The 24,326-nt window shown below is 43.3% G+C and overlaps 1 protein-coding gene across 3 annotated transcripts in view; it reads right to left on the reverse strand.

Annotated features, from left to right (window-relative positions):
• LOC134358949 (monocarboxylate transporter 12-like) overlaps nucleotides 1–24,326 on the reverse strand; it is a 76,768-nt gene that overhangs the window by 31,140 nt on the left and 21,302 nt on the right. For all 3 annotated transcript variants that reach the window (XM_063071654.1, XM_063071652.1, XM_063071653.1), the window contains exons 2-3: nucleotides 9,218–9,367; nucleotides 4,995–5,224 (exon numbers count right to left, since the gene is read on the reverse strand). In XM_063071654.1, the coding sequence (XP_062927724.1) occupies nucleotides 4,995–5,104 (110 nt within the window). In that variant the 5' untranslated portion in view covers nucleotides 5,105–5,224; nucleotides 9,218–9,367. The remainder of the gene's footprint in view (nucleotides 1–4,994; nucleotides 5,225–9,217; nucleotides 9,368–24,326) is intronic.

Consider the following 24,326-nt stretch of genomic DNA (forward strand, 5'->3'; position numbering starts at 1 on the left):
TAAGCTCCATGTACCCATCTAAGAATCTCTTAAAAGACTCTATTGTATCCAACGCTACCACTGTCACTGGCAGTGCATTCCATGCACCCACCATTCTGCGTGTGAAAAGCTTACCTCGGACATCCCCTCTGTACCTTCTTCCAAGCACCTCAAAATCTATGCTTCTCAGCTGCAGGAAAAAGCCTTTGGCTCTCCACACACTCAATGCCCCTCATCATCTTATACACCTCTATTAGATCACCTCTCATCCTCCGTCGCTCCAAGGAGAAAAGACCAATTTCACTCAACCTATTCTCATAAGGCACGCTCTCCAATCCAGGTAACATCCTTGTAAATCTCCTCTGCACCCTATCTATAGTATTGTAATTGTTAAAGGAACTCTTCAAGAATGTGAAGATTGTATTCCTTGATAGATGTGAGCTTGAGAAGATCATCCTAGCTACACTAGCAACAATGAATTTCATTCATAGTTGACTGGAAAATTGATGTATTAATTCTTTAAGCCAGCTTTGCACAAGAGTGCAGTACCTCATGATTCTTTTATACATTTAACTGAGTGGTAAATTGGTTTATTATTGTCACAAGCTCCAGAGTACAATGAAAAACTTATCTTGCATAGAGATCAATTCATTATAACAGTTCATTGTGATAGCACATTGGAAAACCATAACAAAATGCACAATAATGTATTACTGAGGAAGTGCTATGCAGGTAGACAATAAGGGTGCAAGACCAAAATGTGGTAGATTGTGAAGTCAAGAATCAAGCCTATCATAATAGGTAACTGTGTTGGCGTGTGGCCAAGTGGTTAAGGCGTTGGTCTAGTGATCTGAAGGTCACTAACTCGAGCCTCAGCTGAGGCAGCGTTTTGTGTCCTTAAGCTACGCACTTAACCACACATTGCTCTACGACAACACCGGTGCCAAGCTGTATCGGCCCTAGTGCCCTCCCCTTGGACAACATCGGTGGCGTGGAGAGGGGAGACTTGCAGCATGGGCAACTGCTGGTCTTCCATACAACCTTGCCCAGGCCTGTACCCTGGAAACCTTCCAAGGCACAAATCCATGGTCTCACGAGACTAACGGATGCTTATATAAAATAATAGGTAACCATTCAATAGTCTTATGACAGCAGCTGAGAAGCTGTCCTTCAGCCTAGTGATCCCTGTTTTCATGCTTTTGTAACTTTTGCCCAAAAGGGGGTTAGAGAAGAGAGAATGTTAGAGCTGGGTGGGGTCCTCGATTGCTGAGGCAGCAAGAAGGGTAGAGTCCATGGAGGGGAGGCCAGTTTCTGTGATGGCCACAACTCTCTGCAGTGTCTTGCAGTTATGAGCAGAGCACTTGACATACCAGGTCATGATGCAACTGGGCAGGATGCTTTCTGCATTATTTCACTGGCCGTCTTTCTGTGGACAGTTTTATCAGTCAGTGAGCAACAAGTCCCAAAGCCAAACACTGCCAAGAGAACAGTGTTCTTATGGTATTTTAAGGCAATAATGTGTAACTGTATTTTTAACATGAGTCTCAACTTGGATAATTGGTGATTACGCTCTCAATCCATTATTCTGTTATGAACTATTGATGTTTAACTGGAAGTACTCTTGGACATTGCAGTAAGGTTGTAAGTTCATCTGGACCTCTCTCCTCCAAACACTGGACATCATTCCCAATTTGAAAACGCATGGTTTATCTGTTAATTTTGACAAGATCCACATTGGCTGTCAAGCCAATTGACACATAACCTTAATATGCTGGTGGTGTTTCAATGAATAGCGGATTTTAAAGTAAATGACCTAAAATATCATACTGAAGTTTCGAAAGTTCATACTTCAGTTTTCATGTAATAAATAACCCTCGAGGAAAATTTTTTAACATTGGTTAGATAACGAGAGTATAACTAAACATATAATATTTTTTCGCCGGTGATCTTCAGCCTTCCCACAGGAAGTTACATTTGTAATGTCCCAGATCTCAAAGATATAGTTGTAACATTTCTGTGCTACTCAAGCTTATAGAAATAGAGCCTCTCTATTTGTTAACCAGGCATTTGTCAAACAAGTTTTTTGTGTATTCTCCTCCTTCGATATTAATACGCTACCTTATCTGCTGTCATGGTATTTATTATTGCACATTGCCCTACATTTACCAATTACTCTTGGCCACAGCTTGATCACTAGATCTCAATTTTGCCTATAACTTCTGATGAACTTGAGGAAATCTTATGCGTGTTTGTTTTTTTTTAATTAAGTTAACAAACCCGTCAGAATCAGAATCAGACATAAGTGATGAAATATGTTTTTTTTTCAGCAACAGCAGTACACTGCAATACAATACTAAGTTACAATAAGAAATATATAAAAATTAGTGCAAAAAGAGCAAGTCAGTGAGGAGGTGTTCGTGGACCATTCAGAAATCTAATGGTGGAGGGGAAAAAGCTTCTCCTAAACCTCGAGTGTGTCTTCAGGCTCCTGTACCTCCTCAATGATGGTAGTCATGAGAAAAAAGGCAGGTCCTAGGTGATGGGAGTCCTTAATGATCAATGTTGCCTTTTTGAGGCACTACCTTCTGAAGAAGATGCTCTCTACAGTGGGAAGGCTAGTGTCCATGATGGAGCTTTACTGAGGTTATAACTCTGCAACAGCTAACACCAGCCACTGACTTTTTTGGGGGGGGTGAAAAAGTCTAGATACAAAATAAAGCTGGGGGCACAGTTATCCAGCAAGAACATACCCAGTCCTGTGGCAGGCTCTACCAGTGATCAGATTGGAGGATGGCAATCAACTGACCAATGCCCTACACGGGTTCTCAGGAGGCACGATCAAAGGAGTGGATGAGATGTCTGACGTCTCTAGGAAGTCCTGGGGGAAAGTCTAGTGAACGGGGAGAAGCCCCGTTGTCGATCAAGAGCAATCGCTGCCTGTTATGAAGCTCACGCTCACTTTTCATCCCCAGGCTGAGCAATGCCCATCCACCTGCGATCCATGATGCCCCGGTCCAGTTCACTTAGATCCGGGTTGTCTTTCCCAGTATTTCCAGTGCCTGGTTCTCACTCAGTCAGGAAAGGCCATTCAACAGGGTGGATCACAGACACTTATCAGGACTCTTCACATACCCAGATTTTGCTAAACGAAATCTCAGCAAACATTTCGTGTTTGCTGCCAGAGTGTGTCTGGTCAAATTTAATGGGTCCTTGACCAGGTGGAAGAGTGAATCAGGGTTGACCCATGCTATATTCAATCTGCATGGGGCCACTTCGATCTTCAGAGGAGCAAGTTGATGGGCTTAGCTGTGCTCAGGCCAGATTGACTTGCTTCTCATGGTCATAGATTTTATTGCTCTGCAGGGGATGTATGAGTGTTATCAGGTCTTCATGAATGTGCCCTCAGCACAGATCCACTAAGAGAAATGTTCTGGGCTTCTGGCAGGCCACTGGTGGGTTTACTCTTGTCAACGGAGATGACATCATTCTCTTAGAGAATCAAGCACATCCTGTAACCAGAAGTCCTCTAACCGAACAAAACGGGATAGCTACACTCATTTAAGGATAGTTTTATTGTTATTTCATCCTATTATTTATTGCCATTTATTTACATCTACATTTGCATAGTTTGTTTACAGCTAACAGTTCCTGATTTTACAGTTTATAGTTAATGTTCTACAGATTTGCTGAAGTATGCTTGCAGAAAAAGAATCTCAGGATTGTGTGTAGAGACATGTGCTTTGGACTTTGAATTTTGTCCGAAGAAATCAGGCTGGCAAACTAGCAGGAGCTGCATGTTAACATTATCACTTAGCTCAGAGACTGGTTAGAACTTGTCCAAATGCTCTTCTACAGGAGCTGAGCACTGGTCGTATGCCAATCTTGATGTTAATGCTATGGTACATGCTGCCTACTTTATGTGGATTTCTTCTCGTGTAACAGGGACCGCTGGGTCTCTGCCGCAGTTCTGAGTATCCTGACTGAGGAGGGATAGTCACTGGTGGGCATCTGTACCCAGATGTCACTTTCTACTTCCAGACTGCGCATGAGCTACCTGTACAGAGAGCATCTTCCTTAACGGTGGACGCTGCAGGGTCTGGTTTGAGACCTCGACAGCTGGGACTATATTCAAATTTAAAATCTTGTAAATGAAGTTATTCTTAAAACAAAGAAGACACACTCTAAAACTTGGATAAACTTCAAACAAAAGGGTTATCTAAAAAAGTAGTAAGAAAATCTACGAAGTTATATCTCCAGTCCCATCTCTGAATCCCATACAGGGACAACAGAGTTCAACATGGAAGTAATAAAATAAAATGAAAAAAAAGTGTTAAACATGGGTTGAACTCCCTTCACTCTCTGATCAAACACTCCCAGGGAATGGCAGAAGTAAATGTTCCAGGTCCCATGATGTTCTAATGAATCAGACTGGATGACTAGAGACAAGAGTTACCAGTAGGTGCTGACCAACTCTTGTGGGTTTGTTATTTAGGAGCAATCGCAATGATTTCCTCAGAGCGTGTGCTTGTTGCTCCATTATAAGGTGGCACAGTAGCCTAAATGTAAGCATAATGTTATCATTGTGCCAGCCATCACTAGTTGGAGTTCAATTCTCCACCGCTGTCTGTAAGGAGATTGTACGTTCTTCCCTGTGACTACATGGGTTTCCTCTGGGTGCTCCGGTTTCCTCCTACATCCCAAAGATGTGTGGTTAGGATTCGAGAGTTGTGGGCATGTTGTGTCAGCACCGGAAGCACGGGGCTGTCCTGCACAACCCTTTCTGATTTGATCTGACACATTCCACTGCATGTTTCAATACAACCGTGACAAATAAAGCTAATCTGAAATTATAAGGGAGCGGCACGCACACAGGACAAGACGGAGCATAGCAATCAAGCTGTAAACAAATGTCACACAATGAACCGGAAAACTGGTCACAGTTCACATGGAGCAGAAAGTTCTAAATTCAGTAATAGTTTGCCCTTAAGGAAACCACAGAAAATTTACAAACAAACCTGGACACTGCCCTTGTACAGACTGTCAGCAGGAAGCAGCTGATCACAACCATCCATCCCCATCCTCCATCTGGGGCTTCCCTTAAAGGGACCTTTGAGCGATGAGCCATTGCTGCCCTCTGGGATTCACACAGGCTGCAGTGGTTCTTTCTTCTGTTTTTCTAAGGCCCGTTCACACACACTGCCTGACTGTCTGGAATGACTGCTTGCAAATGATTTTCGATAACCATCTGGGAAAAAAAATGAGACACAAAGAATACATAAAATCAAAGGCCATATCCACAGGGTTAAAATCTTGTGAATTATTTGCAATTCAAGTACTGATGCAAATGATTAAACTTTACAAGCAATTGGATCAAGAGAACAGTAAGAATGTAAAAATGAACATTATTTTTCATTTAAGTTTTGTTGAAGAAGTACAGAGGAAGCCAGAGATGAAGAGCCTCATTGTCAGAAAGCTTTCCTAATATCATTGGTCTGGGGCAACCTTACAGGAAGGGAGGAGCTCATTTGGCACAGGAGGTCATAGTAAAGTTCCTCCCTTCCTGGTTTCCTGTCCCAAGGCAGACACAGTGGGACTCCCCTGATGGCAGATGTTCTTGACCATTGATACTTGATTGTAAAGTGAGCTCCATTTGCATTTAGTGAAACCCCTATTCTTTAATGTCATTAAGCTCCTGCCATTTTGAATTGGAATTTCTATGAGTGGTCCAATCTCCAAATGATGGTCCTATCTATTTTGTACGTTTCACTTTTGCTCCTTTCAAACTGTCTCAGATATTTTTATAAAACCTCTTTAATTCATCCTCCAGCAGCGTTTGGAGTTACCATTCCAAAAGGTCCTCGGACAATGTGGTAGGGCTGGGAATGTTATTTTCTGGTATGCCTCAGATTTCACCATGGCCACAGCAGAAACAGATACAGGCCGGAGAGGAAAAAAAATATTAATTCCATTTCATAACAGAGTATGGTGGTGAAGTTATTGATCTTCTTTGTATTAGTCAGGGCTACTGACCTGGAGATAAGCATTTAGATCCCACTACAACTGCTTCGGAATTTCAATTGAAGTAACTACATATTTAGAAAATAGTGATTTTAAAAATGCAACTTTTTGCAGTGGTAACTATGAATTGATGGGGTTAATGTCTCTATCTACCTTCCTTGCCCAATTATAAGTGCAAATTTGAGTAATAAAACGTCTTCTATCTTTATGTTGTCTGGCCTATATGTGAAATAGGATTGTATGGGATCAGTGCCACAAGCAGTGACAACAAAAACCATCCTGGTATTGAATAGTGTGTTGATTAATAACTAGTGTGTTAACGCATGAATTAACACTGCTACAGATTTTTTTTAATAAATAAAAATAAATACAACTTCAACCAGATATCACTTATGGAAAATACTCTCAAACTGAAAACCAGCCTGGTGGAGATCTTTCCAAACTCTTATCTTGCAGAAACTATGAAACAGGCCAATGTTAATTGGTGAACATCACTAGGCAACACATGCTAGCCTACAAGAATACTTTCAGTCTTGACACTTCAAAGTCAGATTTTATTTATTTATTTAGATACAGCACAATAACAGGTCCTTCTAGCCCAATTACACCTATATGAGCAATTAATCTACAAATTTATACGCCTTTGAAATATGGGAGGAAACCAGAACACCCAGAGGAACATGGAAAACATACACACTCCTTACAGAAGTTCAAGAAAGTGCTGCAGAGATATTCAGAGCCCAGTGTGGTACATCATTTGGCTGAATTCTTTCCAATGTACAGACCAACGGTGTACACCACCGTGTGGAATTCAGCTGCAGAAGTTTTAATGACAAACGATTGACAGCACGTTCAACCATTGTTCAACCAAACTTGACTCCTAAAAGATGAATCAACTCAAGTTGTGTCAAAAGCATCACTTTTGTAATGATTATCCAAAAAAGTGTAATTTCAAGTGAGCATATTCATGTTTCTAATCCCTTCTAGCAAGGTGAACTTGAACAATTAGAAGGAATTGTCACGGTGGAGGTTTATAGAATGAAGAGAAGTTTAATTGAAATTGGTGATTGAATCACGTTGGATCAAATGATCTCTACCAGAGATGAACCAGGTCTGGACAGCGAACCAATCATGTGGTAACTTTATTTCTCTGCAAAGTTGAGTTTCAGATGCATTCCGTTCACAGCAATGGCTTGGAGATGCATCACGTAACTTGTCTCAGAAATAAACTTTCACCTGATTATTTGATGCTCTCTATGTAAAGACAACACAATCACAGTGTCTGTAATTGCTCAATGGAGTTTCTACTTTGAAGAATGAGCTTACAGAGATTCAAGATATGAAGTACTTGGCAACTAATTTTCAAACATTTTCTTTTATAAAACAGCCAGTTTGTAAAGTTTACATGAAGGGCAATGAAACAATAAGTAACCAGATAACTTGCTTTCAGTATTGGTTGGTTAAAAATAATACTATGCAAAGGAGAACGAACCCATTTTTTTTCCTGCTTAATTAGTAAGGCAGATAGGGATTAGCATTTTATCATAATACTGCATTACAAATAGAGTTAGCCAGCCAGTGGTGTAGTTGCATCAGCACAGGTCTTCAAGGGGAGTTGTCATGGGCTCTAATCTGGCTGACTCCTTGCACGCTTTCCAACAACTCGGCCACGTAAAAAACAGACAAACACTAAAGAAACCACAACGTTGCTGTCCAATGCGCCACAAGGAGTGAGGGGAACAACAAAAACAGAGTGGAGGTTTTGCATCAAGCAGTAGTAAATCAAGGCAACTGGACTTGCTGTGTTGTCTAGAAGACATTTCTGTCAGAGTGTGTTTGTAGGCTTGAAAAACGCAGGGATTTAGTGTTTCTCTGAAACTGCAGCTACATATAGGAGGACTATGTTCTTCCGTCTGCCTTGCTCCTTCTCTGTCTGTTGGGCTGATGTCCCTGCTGGGTTTTACTGCTGTCTCGCTGAAGACCCAGTCAGGATAGCCGCAAGCTTTCGAGGCTTCTCTTAAATACTTGCGCTCCATGTCTTTAGCTGTAATATCAGTGGGCACATTCTCGGCATAGTGATGTAGTGTTCTGATAACCCCCTCCTTGTGTTCCAGAGGTTTTGCACTTTGAGAAGACAAACCAGTGTAGAACTTACACAGTGGACAGTAGGACACTGAGAAGCAAGATAAAACAAAGGGATCTGGGAATACAAATCCATAATTCCTAGAAAATGGTATCACAAATAGATAGGGTCATAGAGAGAGCCTTCTACACATTCGCCTTCATAAATCAGAGTAGAGAGTACCAGAATTAAGATATCATGTTGAAATTGTGCAAGATAGCAGTGAAGCCAAATTTGGAGTATTATGCAAATACTTTGCAAATATTATGCAAATATGTGCAGCTTTGGTCACCTACCTACAGGAAAGATAGCAATAAGATTGAAAAAGTGCAGAGAAAATTTACAAGGACTTTGCTGGGACTTGACGACTTGACTTACAAGGGTAGGTTGAATAGATTATGACATTATTCCCTGGAGCACTGGAGAATGAGGGGAGACTTGATGGAGGCATACAAATTCATGAGGGGTATAGATAGGGTAAATGCAAGTAAACCTTTTCCACTGAGGTTGGGTGAGACTAGAACTGGAGGTCATAGGTTAAGGGTGAAATGTAAAATACCTAAAGGAAACCCGAGGTGGAACGTCTACACTCAGTGGGTGGAACAGGTCACCAGAAGTGGTGGATGCAGGTTCGACTGCGATATTTAAGTCTGGATAGGTACATGAACGGGAGGGGTATGGATGTCATGGTGCACTCATGAAGGACTGGACCCAGGTGGGGAAGAATGGCCGGATCCCCAGGAAGCAATGGAAACAAGAGGTTAAACATCAGAATCAGAACCCGAGGAGGAGTGACTGAGTGACACCACGAGATAATTCACCCTCTCTGACACATTGACCCCACTAAGGCACCGACCGAGAGTTCTCTTTAAATAATCATAGACTGCAGGAAACATGTGCCAGCCACAATTAACTTGACAAGATCAAATCAAAAACACAAGGGCTTCTCAAGTCTAGTTAAGACACTGAATAGCAAACACAGATGCTCAAAAACCCCAGAAGCTCAATGCTCATGACTGTAGCCACCCCTCCACCCCAAGAGGCTGGCACCAGGTGGCCCAGAGAGCTCGAGGCAGGTCTGAAAATCACAAGGCAAACCTGGAGCCCAAGGCAGCACTTTGATGATCCTGAGGCAGACCGGGAGTTTGGCAGCACTGGAAAATCCAGAACAGCTCTGATGCTCCCAATGCAGATCACTTGGAGCAGGGCTGGAAAATCCGGAACAGATCTGGAGCTCTCAAGGCAGGTCTGAAAAAAAAAGGCACAATAGGCAGACCTGGATCTCAAAACATTGCATATAACTTGGAAATATTGCAATTAACTCGGAAACATAGTATATAACTTGGAACCATAGCATTTGACTTAGAAGCACAATATATAACTTGGAAATCCAGCGCATAACTCAGAATCATAGCATACAACATGGAATCACAGTATCTGACTCAGAAACATGGCATATCACTTGGAACCATAGCCTTTGACTTGCATCTTACTTGGAAGCATACCAGGTTCGTGTAGCTCTGAAACTTTGTGTTTCACTTGAAAACATAGCATATAACTCAGAATAAAGAATTCATGACATGGGAGACGTTGCAAACCCTGTCAACCCAGAGAACCCCAAAAGAATTCTTGAACATAGACCAGAGAAGCCCAGCACCTCCAGTGGGTCCATATTAGTGGGGTCATTCTGTCATGGTCCACTCTTGGAAGATTGGACCCAGGCGCAAAGGAATGGCAGAATCCCGAAGAAGAGATGGAAACAAGAGGTTAAACATCAGAATCAGAGCCTGAGTGGAGTAACACCATGAGACTATTCATCCTCTCCAACACATTGACCCCACTAAGACACCAACTGACAGTCCTCTTTAAATAATCATAGACTGCAGGAAACATGCGTCAGCCACAATTAACTTGACAAGATTAAATCAAAATACAAGGGCTTCTCAACTCTAGTTAAGACACTGATTAGTAAACACAGGTGCTCAAAAGCCCCAGAAGCTCTACGCTCCATGGCAACCCACTGTGCCCATGACAGTGGAGGGCTATGCTCCAGGTGAGTGTCGATGGGACTAGACAGAACAACAGCTTAGTAGGGGCTAGGTGGGCTGAAGGGCCTGTTTCTGTGCTGTAGTGCTCTAAGACTATGATCTTAAATATAACTGAATGAGTTTGACTGCTCTTCAGATGTTGAAAGGACTTCCGCTGGAAATCTCCATCAGGAAGTAGGGGTCTTCCTGTGCACAATTATCCAACTGTAACAATCGCACACTGCATGAATTTGCAATCTCCTGGATTTTCAAACTTCAAAATAAATTTATTATCAAAATACATATGTCACCATTTACCACCCTGTCAATTATTTTCATGCAGGAAAAGGAAATTCATTTTCCTGAAACTCTCAGTGGATTATGACATTGCAAACAAATCTGGAGAATAATCAAAAGGTTTATAAGTAACAGCTTTCTCAAATTTTCTTTGAATACTTCTCATATTAATAGAAAAAATATTTCTTCCAAATGGAGAAAAACTGAAGGCAGTATAACATGTGATGAAGACCCTAGGAATATGAAGAATTGGAGTTAATGGTTCCGGATTCACTAATCCGTACACTTCTCATGATGAGCTTTAGGAATGCAGGACTCCTCTCAGAGAGCTGTTGGGCCAAAGCCTAACTATTAAAAACCTAGAGAGCAGATGTTTATAAGAGAGCAGGATGCCAGCAACAGTAGGGATTTAAGTACTACTTCAGTATTGGTGAACCAGAGGATTGTGTGCCAAATGGATCATTATTTTAGACTTGTAGCAGCATGTACTGAGAATGAGATAGAAACACACAGATCCCTCTTATTATGGAATAGGTACGTGTACTGTTTGTTAACACTTGTTCATGGAATGTACAATGGAGAGTCATCCCATCAAAGTGCTACTTGGCCTACTTCTGTCAGTTAATAATGGAACAAAATATTTCCAAGGCTACTGCAGACTCTCTGGCCAATGTCTCATTAATACTGCAAGCCAAGGCCAATACTGGATTCTTGACCGGGCCAATTCCAAAGTTAGATGAACAACACAATCTTTGTTACCACTGCATTGATTGAAATGCAGCGCTGGAAAAAGGAACATATTGTGGCGGTGTTGAATGCCAGAAAAATGGGAAGGTGTCCAGACAGAGTAAATGAGACCAATGGAGACAGTAAGCATTGGCAACGGTCCACATTTAGTGCTTTTTCCCCCATCTATGTATAAAGATTGGTCAACCAAAAACCCAAAACTAAACAGTGTACATTTATATAATGATAGTGAAGACATTTCTAAGTGTGACTACTGTTGTAACTTGAGAAATACAGCAACACAGTGAAATGCAAGAAATAGTAATGAGAAAATTGGCTATACAATTTCTTTTAGTGATGTTATTTGAGGGGGAGCTATCAATCTGCAATAAACTTTGTTGCTCTTAAGGGCAAGCAATTTAATATCCCATTTGAGAATTCAGCATTCCCTCTATAGTTCACTGATTTAACCTCCAGTGACTGAACAGGGACTTGAACCCATGACATTTTACTGGGAGGATACTCTACTATCAACTGAACCAGCACTAACAGCAGGGAAGAGGATAACAAAGGCTACATCAAGAAAGCTGCATAGACTTGTGTATCAAATTTTGTAAAAATATTAGGTAGAAGAATAAACAATTCCACTTTAGTGCTTTGTGAGCCTGTAGAATACAAGTTAAACCCTACTGATTTGTTAAATGTTTGTTAGTAGCAGTTATATTCTTACACTAAGAAGAGAAAATCTGCAGATGCTGGAAATTAAGGGAACACACAAAATGCTGGAGGAACTCAGCAAGCCAGGCAGCATCTACAGAAAGGAGTAAACAGTTGACGTTTCGGGCCAAGACCCTTCATCAGGACTGGGAAAAAAAGGGATCAGTCAGACCCTGTCTGGCCTGCTGAGTTCCTCCAGCATTTTGTGTGTGTATAATAGCATCTGGATTCTTTCTTAGCCTCAGGCACTAGTGGCATGAGAACTAAAGACCAAAGAATTTATCTGTCTCTGCATGTCTGTCAATGCTTGTGGATTGAACTCCTATTTCTTGAGTCAACTGTGCAAGACAAGGCAACGCTAATGGCATATGTACAGTTTATCAAAAATAGAGAAGTTTATGAAGAGATTCTCTTTTGATAAAAAAAATGTTAAAAACAAGTATCAATAGAGAATCAATCTGCAGGAAGCTCAAAATATATATTGAGGATAAAAGAATTCCAATTAGAAACATGATTTATTGTGCAACAGATGGAGAACCATACATGACAGGTCACCATGTTGGTTTAGAGGCATTTATGAAAAAATAAATTCCAAGTCTGTTTGCAATCCATTGTGTAATTTATCATCAACATCTCACAGACAAAAACCTCAGCCAGTGACTTTTTACAAGCATGACTCTTGTAATAGCTTCTATCAAAATTAAAGCTCATCCATTAAATAGCAAAATATTTCACCAGTTATGCTAAGATGACAATGAAGAGTTTGAATCCTTGCTTCTTCACACTTAAGTGTGTGGCTGTTAAAAGGCTGCTGCTTAAAAGGTTTTTTGATCTTTTTGACATTGTGGTTGAATTTTTGCTCAAAGTCAACAAGAGCTTAGGAAACAAAATTGAACTTGTACATGGAGATGTGGCATACCTAGCTGATCTGTGTGACAAAATGAATATTCTAAACATGAAACTGCAGGGTGAGAATTTCAAATTAATCCAAGCAAAATGTGTAGTGTCCACTTTTATCAGAAAATTGGAAATTTTTAAGCAAAACCTTGGGAGAAGAATACAGTTTTCCTGAATGAATAGTATGGCACTCTCTTTCACAGATGGTGATTCACAAGGGTACTGCTTATAGCTGCAGTCACTGAAGAAGGATTTTCAGAATCAATTCAAGCATTTGAACAATCTGGAAGTTCCAAACTGGGTAGTTTATATATTTCTTTGCAAGGTGGAAGAACAGGAAGAGAGCTTGTAAGAAGAAATTATTCAAATTGAGAATGACTAAAAAGCAAAAATGCTTTTCAAAAATGTCGACCTTTGTGGTATGTGGCTACACTGTCATGCGATATGTCCTGGTCTTAAAAGAGCTAAACTGCTCTTCATTGCATCTCCATCCTCCAACCTTGTTGAAAGAGGCTTCAGTGTGGTGAACTACATTCTCACAAAAAAAAAACAGAAACTGCTTGGACATTGTTAAGTGTGGGGACTTAAGGCTTTTGCTGTCACAACTTGAACCAGATATTTCAACTCTTGCTAAAAACCCAGCAAGCTCAAGGATCACATTGATATCAAAGCTGCTGTACAGCACACAGGTACTGTGTAAGCTAGGTTTGATGGCAAATAAAACTTTAAAGCATAATCATTTTTCTAAAGTTAGCATATGGTAGACATGTTTTTACACTAGGGGGCGCCGGAAAGTATATTGTGCCAAAGAGGGGTATTGGTAAGTATGAAAGTGGTTTAGAGGGGGGTGTTGTACAAAAAAAAAGTTGGGAAACACTGACCTAGCCTAAGGATCTATTTTATGATAATAAATCAGGCTTAAGTTACTTTGCTGTACTTGTGCACTTATTACCACATCTCGTGGACACTCAAATTGGATTGGGTCTTTTGGGTCTGATCAGCCCAGCCCATTTTCAGATAAATCGAAAGGCATTCATGCTGATAGCTTGAGGATCCATGGAGGACCAGAGAAAGTTGCAGCAAGTGTATCAGCACAACCCGGACCTCCTCTTCACAACTATCTGCTTGTCGTGAGTTTATAATCACATCTAAGTGTTTGATGGACACGTTAGTACTTTACTTGAAAAATCAAAAATATTGCAGATGTTGAAATTCTAAAATAAAAACAAACTGGTGCTATAAATCACAGCCCACTAAGCCTCAGGTTTTCTGTTTGGTTAGTTTTCTCGTTTAACAGGTTATGCCTGCTAATTCGAGGAATTCTGCAGATGCTGGAAATTCAAGCAACACACATCAAAGTTGCTGGTAAACGCAGCAGGCCAGGCAGCATCTCTAGGAAGAGGTACGGTCGACATTTCGGGCAGAGACCCTTCGTCAGGACTAACTGAAAGAAGAGCTAGTAAGGGATTTGAAAGTGCGAGGGGGAGGGGGAGATCCCAAATGATAGGAGAAGACATGAGGGGGAGGGATGGAGCCAAGAACTGGACATGTGATTGGCAAAAGGGCTATGAGAGGATCATGGGACAGGAGGCCGAGGGAGAAAGAAAAGGGGGAGGGGGGGAAACCCAAAGGATGGGCAAGGGGTATAGTGAGGGGGACAGAGGGAGAAAAAGGAGAGAGAAAGAAAGAATGTGTGTATATAAATAAATAACGGATGGGGTACGAGGGGGAGGTGGGGCATTAGCGGAAGTTAGAGAAGTCAATGTTCATGCCATCAGGTTGGAGGCTACCCAGACGGAATATAAGGTGTTGTTCCTCCAACCTGAGTACGGCTTCATCTTTACAGTAGAGGAGGCCGTGGATAGACATGTCAGAATGGGAATGGGATGTGGATGTAGGGAATCTCTACGCGACTCCCTTGTCCATTCGTCCCCCCCATCCTTCCCCACTGATCTCCCTCCTGGCACTTATCCGTGTAAGCGGAACAAGTGCTACACATGCCCTTACGCTTCCTCCCTTACCACCATTCAGGGCCCCAGACAGTCCTTCCAGGTGAGGCAACACTTCACCTGTGAGTCGGCTGGGGTGATATACTGCGTCCGGTGCCTCCGATGTGGCCTTTTATATATTGGCCAGACCCGACGCAGACTGGGAGACCGCTTTGCTGAACACCTACGCTCTGTCCGCCAGAGAAAGCAGGATCTCCCAGTGGCCAGTCATTTTAATTCCACATCCCATTCCCATTCTGACATGTCTATCCACGGCCTCCTCTACTGTAAATATGAAGCCACACTCAGGTTGGAGGAACAACACCTTATATTCCGTCTGGGTAGCCTCCAACCTGATGGCATGAACATTGACTGCTCTAACTTCCGCTAATGCCCCACCTCTCCCTCGTATCTCATCCGTTATTTATTTATATACACACATTCTTTCTCTCACTCTCCTTTTTCTCCCTCTGACTATACCCCTTGCCCATCCCCTGGGTTCCCCCCCCCCGTTTTCCTTCTCCCCGGACCTCCTGTCCCATGATCCTCTCATAACCCTTTTGCCAATCACCTGTCCAGCTCTTGGCTCCATCCCTCCCCCTCCTGTCTTCTCCTATCATTTTGGATCTCCCCCTTCCCCTCCCACTTTCAAATCTCTTACTAGCTCATCCTTCAGTTAGTCCTGACGAAGGGTCTCGGCCTGAAAAGTTGACTGTACCTCTTCCTAGAGATGCTGCCTGGCCTGCTGCGTTCACCAACAACTTTGATGTATGTCTGCCAATTGTCTAGCACGCTCTAGAGCAAGAGTCAACTTTCCTTGCAATGGGTGTTAACTACTAATTTCGACAGTATTATGTAATAGAATTAAATAAAAAAAAGAGCATTTAACAGGAGACCAGATTCACTGTCAGTTACTTCACTAGCGCATAACAATTTTAGCGTTAGAACACAGAACAGTAAAGGAACAGGGCTTTCAGCCCACTATGCCTGTGCTGACCATGATGCATCTCTGTCCTGCTATTCCCTCCCTGCTATGGTATCTGATTAAATGCCTTGCAAATAACCTTTCAACTTCCCCTCTCAACTTCAACCAATCTGCTTGAATGTTCCTCTCCTACTGATGCAAGGCTCACTGGCCTATATTTTCTGTGTTTATCCCTGTTCCCCATCACAAGAAGAGTTTAGCAGTAGAGTGAAAATGTGAGCAGACCTTTCTCAATGCAGAATCAACTTCTGTGACTAGAGTCTTTGATGAGGAGGGCTTGGACGCATATGCAGGAGTATCAGAGGCTAGGATCGAGACATGGTTGCAAACTGGATCGAGAGTCTGAGCACAAAACAAACACTAGACTAAATCATGAATAGGCTTATGGTTGAGCACTAAACCTCAGGGTCAGGTTCTCCTTAAATGCTCAGTCCTTGGCGCTCTGAACATGATTGCCAATTAGCACCACTATCCTGAATCTTTAAAGGGGCCGTGCCAGGTATCCATTCTCTGAGGAGTTGGAGTATCTAAACCTCGGAAGCTGGCATGGATGGGTACTTGTCGTAACAGGACCCCCTCCCCTATGGCCAACGTCTTGACAGCCCTGGCTGCTCAGAGATGATGATTGTAGTCATGGACGAGAGCCAGCCAGCACCTCTCCTCTGGTCCAAATTGTTCTCAGTCCATGACATATTGGCGAATACCTCAAACAGTATGCCAGTCCAAAATTCTTTCCACAGTGAAAACCCGCTCCCCATCAACAAACCTGGGTGGTGGCAGGGCTGATGGAGCTCGGGCTAACGAGCTGCTGTTCACAGGCTTTATCTTGGAAACCTGGAAAGTGGAATTGATCTTCAGGGTCTGGGGGAGCTGCAAGGTGTAGGCAACTGGGTTTAATTTCCTTAGAATCCTGAAAGGTCCAATGAACTTGGGTGCCAACTTCCTGGACGCCACTGGGAGAGGCAAATTCTGAGTCGACAGCCGGACCTGTTGCCCAGGCTGCAAAACTGATTCCTGTCTTCTCTTCGAGACCCTTCGTCAGACCCTTCTGAGTCCTGACGAAGGGTCTTGGCCTGAAACGTCGACTGTACCTCTTCCTAGAGATGCTGCCTGGCCTACTGCGTTCACCAGCAACTTTGATGTGTGATGCTTGAATTTCCAGCATCTGCAGAGTTCTTCGTGTTTGTCCTGTCTTCTCTCGTGGTTAGTCTTTACTTCAGCCTTCCAGGTAGAAGCTAACAAAATCTCCCTTACCTTAGTCTATCTCTCCTTGTAGCGTTAGACAAGATCTTCAGCCAGAGGAGCTCCAAACTCTGCCTCCTGCTCAGGGGACACTGGTGGAGAATACTCAAATTGGCACTTGAAAGGAGACACCTCGTGCACTGAATGCCGTAAAGTGTTGTGGGAAACCTCTACCCACATCAGATGGTCACTTCACTCATTCGGTCTTTCAAAGGCCAGGCATCTGAGGGTACATTCCATATCTCGGTTCACCTGCTCCAGCAGGTCGTTGAACTGTGGGCAAAACCCAGAGGAGAAACTCACTGTTGCCCCAATAGGTTTGCAAAATGCCCTCCAGGAATGTGATGTAAATTGCGAACCATTCCTCCAGAGCCCACTTGACCATGAGCAGCTGTCTATTCCGAATGTCATAATTCACCTGTCGGGGATAGTCGCCTGGAGAAGAATGCACATGGGTGCAGTTTATTGTCCAAAGGCATCTGTTGAGACAACATTGCACCCACTCTGACATCCAAGGCATCCACATCCACGAGGAAGGAAAGGTCCAGGTTTGTTGCGATCAAAATGGGATCTGTCGTGAACCACTGTTTGAGCTCTGCAAAAGTAGCCTCCGTCTTGGTATTCCAAACAAAAGTGCATCTCTTGTCAGCAGAGCCATCACTGAGCTGACGTTTTTTTTAATAAAAGTTGGCAACTCCCAGGAATTGTTGGACTGGACGGTTGTGGCGAATCTCCGACTGCCCGTGTCTTACCAGTGTCCATCCTGAGATTTCCATGAGAGATGAAGCCCAAAGAAGATACAGTGGTTACGTGAAACTCAGACTCCTCCAGCTTTACGTAAAGTCCATGATCAAGAAGCCTCTTTAGGATATCTCTAACGCGAGTGACGTGCTTCTCCAAGAACTTTGAAAAAATTGGGATGTCATCCAAATAGACGAAGGGGTACTTATGGAGTGCGTCATTTGTAAAGGCCGGGAAAACTGCTGCCGCATGACCAGAGCACTCCGTTGGGTGTGTTGAATGCAGTCTTCCACTTTCATCACCCTCCTTTATGCGCACCAGTTTCTATGCACTCTGCAAGTCCAGCTTTGAGAATACCCCTTGGAGAATCTCAAAAGCAGTGTTCGTGAGTGGAAGAGGTAATGATTCTTGACCATTATGCAATTCAGCCCTCTATAATCAATGCAAGGCTGCAAAGGTGGAGGGCTGAATGAATCCTAGGGCAAGAGCCTCCTTAATATACTTGTCCATAGAGCTTCCCTCTGGGCCGGAAGGCACACGTAGTCGACCCCTCAGAGGATATGCACTTGGCAGTAGATCTATTGCACAATCATAGGGTCAGTGCCGTGGAAGAGTCAGGCCTTTCCCTTCCTGACCACCTCCTCCCAACGAAGAGGAAGGGGATTTCTACTGGATTGGGCGCTGCATGAACCCCCGAATCTTCCTCCAAAGATGACGTCTGAGACTCCGTCAGTAGTGGGTGTGCTTGGGCAGACCCCAGAGTCTCCCCCAAAGGTCCACATAAGTGTTGAGTAAAACAGAAGTCAAATCACAGTCTAGGTCCTCATCCATCTCCTCAGACATTGGCAGCAAGGTACGACAAATGGTACTTCTGCTCTTGGGAGTAGGTTCAAAGGATCTCCATCTTGGAGCCCTCCCCTTAGATGGGATCTGGCAACTGGAGCCCCTTGGTTTAGCTGCTAGAGTTCCATACTGCTTGGGCACCTCCTTGGTTTGCTCCTGAACTAGAGATCTCGTTCCAGCGCACCCCTGTCTGGAATGGGTCAGGACTCGCACAGTCTATAGGCTGGAGCCGAGTTGTCTTCCCTTGAAGGCAGGACTGGGTTTCCTGAAGGGTCCAGGTTACTCTGAGCAGAAGTCTGTCTCTTCGTTGGCTGCTGGTTTCGGGAGAGTCCGGGGCTTGGAACGCCAAACCGAAAACAAACCCTCTTATGATGGCTGAACCAAGCAGTGATTCTTCCCAAGTCCACTGATGGGTTATGCTGAGACAGCTGAGGATGCCTGGGGATCAGGAGTATGAGTGGAAAGTCAATAATGTAGAAACTGCTGTCTTCCACGTGATCCTCCCCCACCCCGATGCTCATCTTCAATGGCAGTCTGTTGCTGGATCTGCCCAGAGTCCAAAATAAAAGCATTCACCTCCAGTCGGTTCATACCCCAGGAGATCTCCGCCTTCAGCGTGACACCAAAATCTGTGATGTCGGGGGTGGTGGCTGCTACCATCACGGTCCTCCCGACACCTGCATCTTCGGACATTCATTCCACAGGTTACGCACTTACCCGCAGTAATGGTAGCAACCTTGACTCCAATGCTGGAACCTCTCATCGGCTGAGGTTCTTAGTGTGGCTGATTTGCATGGGCTCGACAGGATCCTAAGCAGGAGAGAGACTCTAATCAGCGGGGTGGCACTACGATTCACTGAGTACAGGCTCAAACTAGTCCTCTGTTACTTCTTGATATAGACCCACTTACACTCTGCCAGACAATTAACAAGTCAAATGGGTTGTTCAATCAGAATGTCTATAGCAAGGGCATTCTTCAGTTCATCTCGGAGTCTATGGCTGTATAGTGACATCAAGGACTCCCCATTCCAGCCATTCTCTTGGGCCAAAGTCTGAAATTCAATCGCGTAGTCAGCCGCTGACCTTCCACCCTGCCGAGTCTTCATCAGGCAGTCGGGGGCTTGGTCTGATCTGGCAGAGTGATGGAACACCTTCCTCACGGTGGCCACGAGTTCCTCAGAATCCGAGCAAATCTCTGACCTTCATTTCCAATGCATGGTGGCCCAGACCAGGGCTCTTCCGGTCAGAAGAGGGATAATGAAGGCCACCTTTCTGCACTCCGAGGGGAACCCAGACAGCTGGAGATCCAACACTAATGAGCACTGGATGAGGAAGCCATGGCAAGAACCCGGGCACCGTCAAGTCTCTCCGGGGTCAGAAGCTGGACTGGCTCCACAGAGCAACTGACAGCATCACTCGAGTGACTTTGGCTTCCTCCCTGCAATAGTTGGCACACGGCGACCTGGAGGTTGTGTATCTCCAGGCTCTGTCTTGAAATTTTCTTGCTTTGGCTGGCCACAGCTGAGGAAAGACTCCAATACCCCACCGGGTCCACGCTGGCTCAATCATACTGTGATGAGAGTCTCTGATGAGGAAGACTTGGACCCAAATGCTGGAGTATCCGAGGCAAGGATCAAGACACTTACAAACTGAATCGAGAATCTGAGCACAAAACAAACACGAGACGAAATCACGAGTCAGCTTATGATTGAGCACTGACCCTCATCCTTCTTCCGGCTTTTAATGGCGGTTGGCAGTCCAACTGAAAGGTGCATTACTGCCACCTACTGGACTGGAGTGTGGTGTAGACAGTTGGGAAATAAACCCTTACTAGTTCTTTATCAAATGAAAATTAAATTACCCCTAAAGTCCTACAGATTGTAAATGGTGAAAGACAATATTGTGAATTAAATTATAGTCACTTCCATAACTTAAAAGTTTTTAAATGAAAACTATCAACCCCCAAGGATAGAAGAGCAGCCTCCATTTGCTTTCTTTCAACCTTATATGCTTCACATTATTTTACAATGTGTTTAACTGTTTCATTATGACACCACCTACAAATCCCAGAGTGATGTTTTCCAACAAGACACAAGGAGTAATAAAGCATACCATGCCCAGTACTAAGTCGAGTCAGTATAATTCCTTCCCCTCTTGTCTTATCCTCTTCTCCCATCAATCCAACAGTTTTATGTATGATCCCCTTAAGCCCATTATCCCAAGTCTTGCCAAAGTCCCCTAATTCTTTGCCCCACCAACCCCTCAGCTTCTGATTTACTAAGTGGAAGGTCTATATATGCACAGTTGAACTTTTAACAACTTATTTTTGGCCAAACAATCAACCCGCTCCTTCCCCTCGACACCTCTATGTGCAGGGACCCAGAAGCAGAGGACATGTAGACCAATGCTTTGAATACGAAATAAAGTTTGAAGAGCTTGCAAAAGTAATTCTGACCTACTGCTAGATTGGCCTGTTTTAACGCGAGTCAAAACCATGCCGTTCCACAGGAACACACCTATGAACTGAAGACCATTCTGCCCCATGCTTCTGTCTATCATCAGTCCTGCTAGCAGTGATATTTTTGATACATAGAAACACAGAAAACCTACAGCACAACACAGCCCCTTCAGCCCACAATGCTATGCCGAACATGTACTTACTTTGGAAATTACCCAGGGTTACGAATAGCCCTCTATTTTTCTAAGCTCCATGTACCTATCCAGGAGCCTCTTAAAACACCCTATTGTATCCACCTCCACCACAGTCGCCGGCAGCCCATTCCACGCACTCACCACTCTCTGTGTAAAAAACTTACCCGACACCCCCTCTGTACCTACTTCCAAGCACCTTAAAACTGTGCCCTCTCCTGTTAGCCATTTCCGCCCTAATACGTTGGAATAAGAAAGAATTTATACATTTCTGTCCCATTAGACTTACAGTTTTTAACAAGGCGTATCATGAATTAACAAGAAAAAAGGTCCTTCCAATCAAATTTTTGCTGGCTCATAAATAGTGAGCATGAGGTGCAGGGAAAAGAGGAGGAGCAATGACAACACCATTAGGACGAATTGCACCAGGAAGCACTTTGGCTCATTTTCAACTAGGTGGGACATCAGGTACTGAGCACAAACATGAACATAACACATGCTTAGAAATACTTTTTACACATGGTTTACACAAAAAATGGTCACTAATAAACCTAATTTCTAAGCGTGGGTAGCTTTGTGCATATACAGTGCACGTCCAGAGTGTAATTAGCAAATCAGATAGTATATCTATCTTCATTGCAAGGGAGATACATTTCAAAATTGGGAAGCATTGCTTCATTGTACAAATCTCTTACTAGACTGCATCTGGAATACTACCTGCATACAAGGAAGGATATAATTGACTTCAACACAGTGCAGAGAAGGTTCCAGCTCTGAAGAGGCTCCTTAGGAGATGAGACTATGTGAACAAGACATGCACTTAGAGTTTACAATGAGCAGTGATCTTATTGAAACTTAAAATATCTGGTAGGTTTGACAGGATAGAGACTGGTGTAAGAATCTAGGATTATGGTGCATCACCCCACAACAAGGAATTATGACGGATGAGGGGTAATTTCTTTTCTCGGTAGGTCAAAATATTTTTGATTCATTGTTCCCCAACAGCAGAGGAGGCCAAGTCATTAAGTATACTCGAGCGTGGAATAGAAAGACTTTTAGACTTTAAAAGGACAATGAGAATGGGAAAGAGCGGCGAGAGTAAAATTAGATTAGCTGTGATTTTACTGAATGATGGAAAATCCACAAGAGCCCAGCGGGCATGTTTCTGCTATACTTGCCATAAGGTCCACTGCTAGTACATTTCTATGTCCTTACAGTCAGGTCAGCTGACATAAACGGCCTACTGTCAAATTTTGCTCAATAAGGTTCTGCTGAAGTGCCTTGCAATCTTGAACCATATTAAAGGTGCTGTTAAAAAAAAATCAAACTGTTGTCAATGTACCCATAACTAAATAGGCCATGACATTTGGCTATAATTCATTTTGAGTAAACACCTATTCAGCTTCATATCAGAAAATCCATAACAGAGACCAGCAACTTCAGCTACTTAGAATGAAGGAACTAGAAAGTTAACCTTTAAGAAGTCATTTTTTGTGCTCGTCCAGATACCTGTTTTTCATTAGCCTGGGTAAAAGAGTAACTGAATTTGCAAAGAATAAGATATTCGTTTCAAACCGATTCCCAACTAACATCAGACTTATCAATAGATTAAGATTTATTTATCACATGTACATTGAAACACAGTGAATTGCACCGTTTGCATTATCAACTAGCAAACCCAGGGATGCGCTGGGGCAGTCCACAAGTGTGGCCAAAATAGCAGGCCCACAATGCTTGGCAGAACAACATAGGATATACCAAGTGACCCAGCAACAACAGCAAAATAAGCCCCATTCTCTCCTCCTGTACAAATGCACAATGCTCCAGCCCCAGAGCAGCCTGCAGCGGATTCATGGATTCAGAGATATTGGGTCTGGGGAATCTGCCTCACCAATCCTGTGCCAGCCAGACCAGGCCCAGGATCAGAGACAAAGGCAAAACATTGCTAACCAGGCATAGGGTTGGAGAAAAAAATCGGAAAATATCCAACAGGCAGCATCTAGGGAGAGAGGAACAGAGCCAACGTTTCAGATTGATGACTCTTCTTTAGAATCCTACAGTATAAATAATTTATATGCTTTGTTTTTTAGTGGTTAGAGTGCTTTTTCCTCCTGTCAAAGGCTTTCAGAGAGTTCCATGGGCAGGGCACCAGCTCATCACCACAGCCTTTCCATGCTTCCTTCATTTTACCCTTTGTGGCTGGATTAGCTACCTAGGCAAGGCAGGATTTACAGCTGCTGACTCCAAGAGGATGGTGAGTTCAATTTACTTGGACCATAACCCTCATCAGTGACCAAAAAGCAATGAAAGGTTAGAAGCTCTTCAATGGCAGGAAAAGTGCATTAAAACAACACAGTGCCAACTGAGGCCATCTCACTAGCAAAATTCCATCATGTGACCCACTGTACTGTGCACGATTCAAGAGGCGTTGTACACTGTGGGAAAAGAAAGGCCGTTTCTCTCCCAACATAGAACCACAGCACAGAAGCAGGCCTTTCAGCCCAACTCATCCATGCCAACCAAAATATCCATCCAAACTAGTTCCATGTGCCACTATTTGACCTACAGACCTCTGAACCTTTCCTATAGATGTACCTGTCCAAATGTCTTTTAAATATTGCTATTGTACCTGCCTCAATTACTTTCTCTTGCAGCTCACTCTGCATATGAACCAGACTGTGTGAAGAAGTTTCCTTTCAGATCCCATTTAAACTTTTCCTCTCTCATCTTAAACCTATGCCTTCTAGTTTTCAATTCCTTTTCACTGGGGAAAAAAGAGACACTGTACATTCATTCTATCGATGTCGATTGTTGAAAGACATCTTTCAACACCAGCTTTCAAGCCCATATCATCTAAAATCTACAACAGGGTTTCCTAACTTCTTTTATGCCACAGACCCTTATTGTTAACTGAGAGGTCCATGGACCCCAGGGTCCAAACCCCTGATCTAGAAGGGCAAGTCCTTCTACAAACCTTCTGCCTAGTTATACATCACCACACAACCCCCCCACCTGGGCAATCTCCATACATCCCTCGGGGTTCACTCCTCAAGCTTGCCCCATTAGTGGGTATAGGAACAAGGCAGCTGCCTTTT

Source organism: Mobula hypostoma, chromosome 19, assembly GCF_963921235.1.
Source record: "Mobula hypostoma chromosome 19, sMobHyp1.1, whole genome shotgun sequence".
NCBI lineage: Eukaryota > Metazoa > Chordata > Chondrichthyes > Myliobatiformes > Myliobatidae > Mobula > Mobula hypostoma.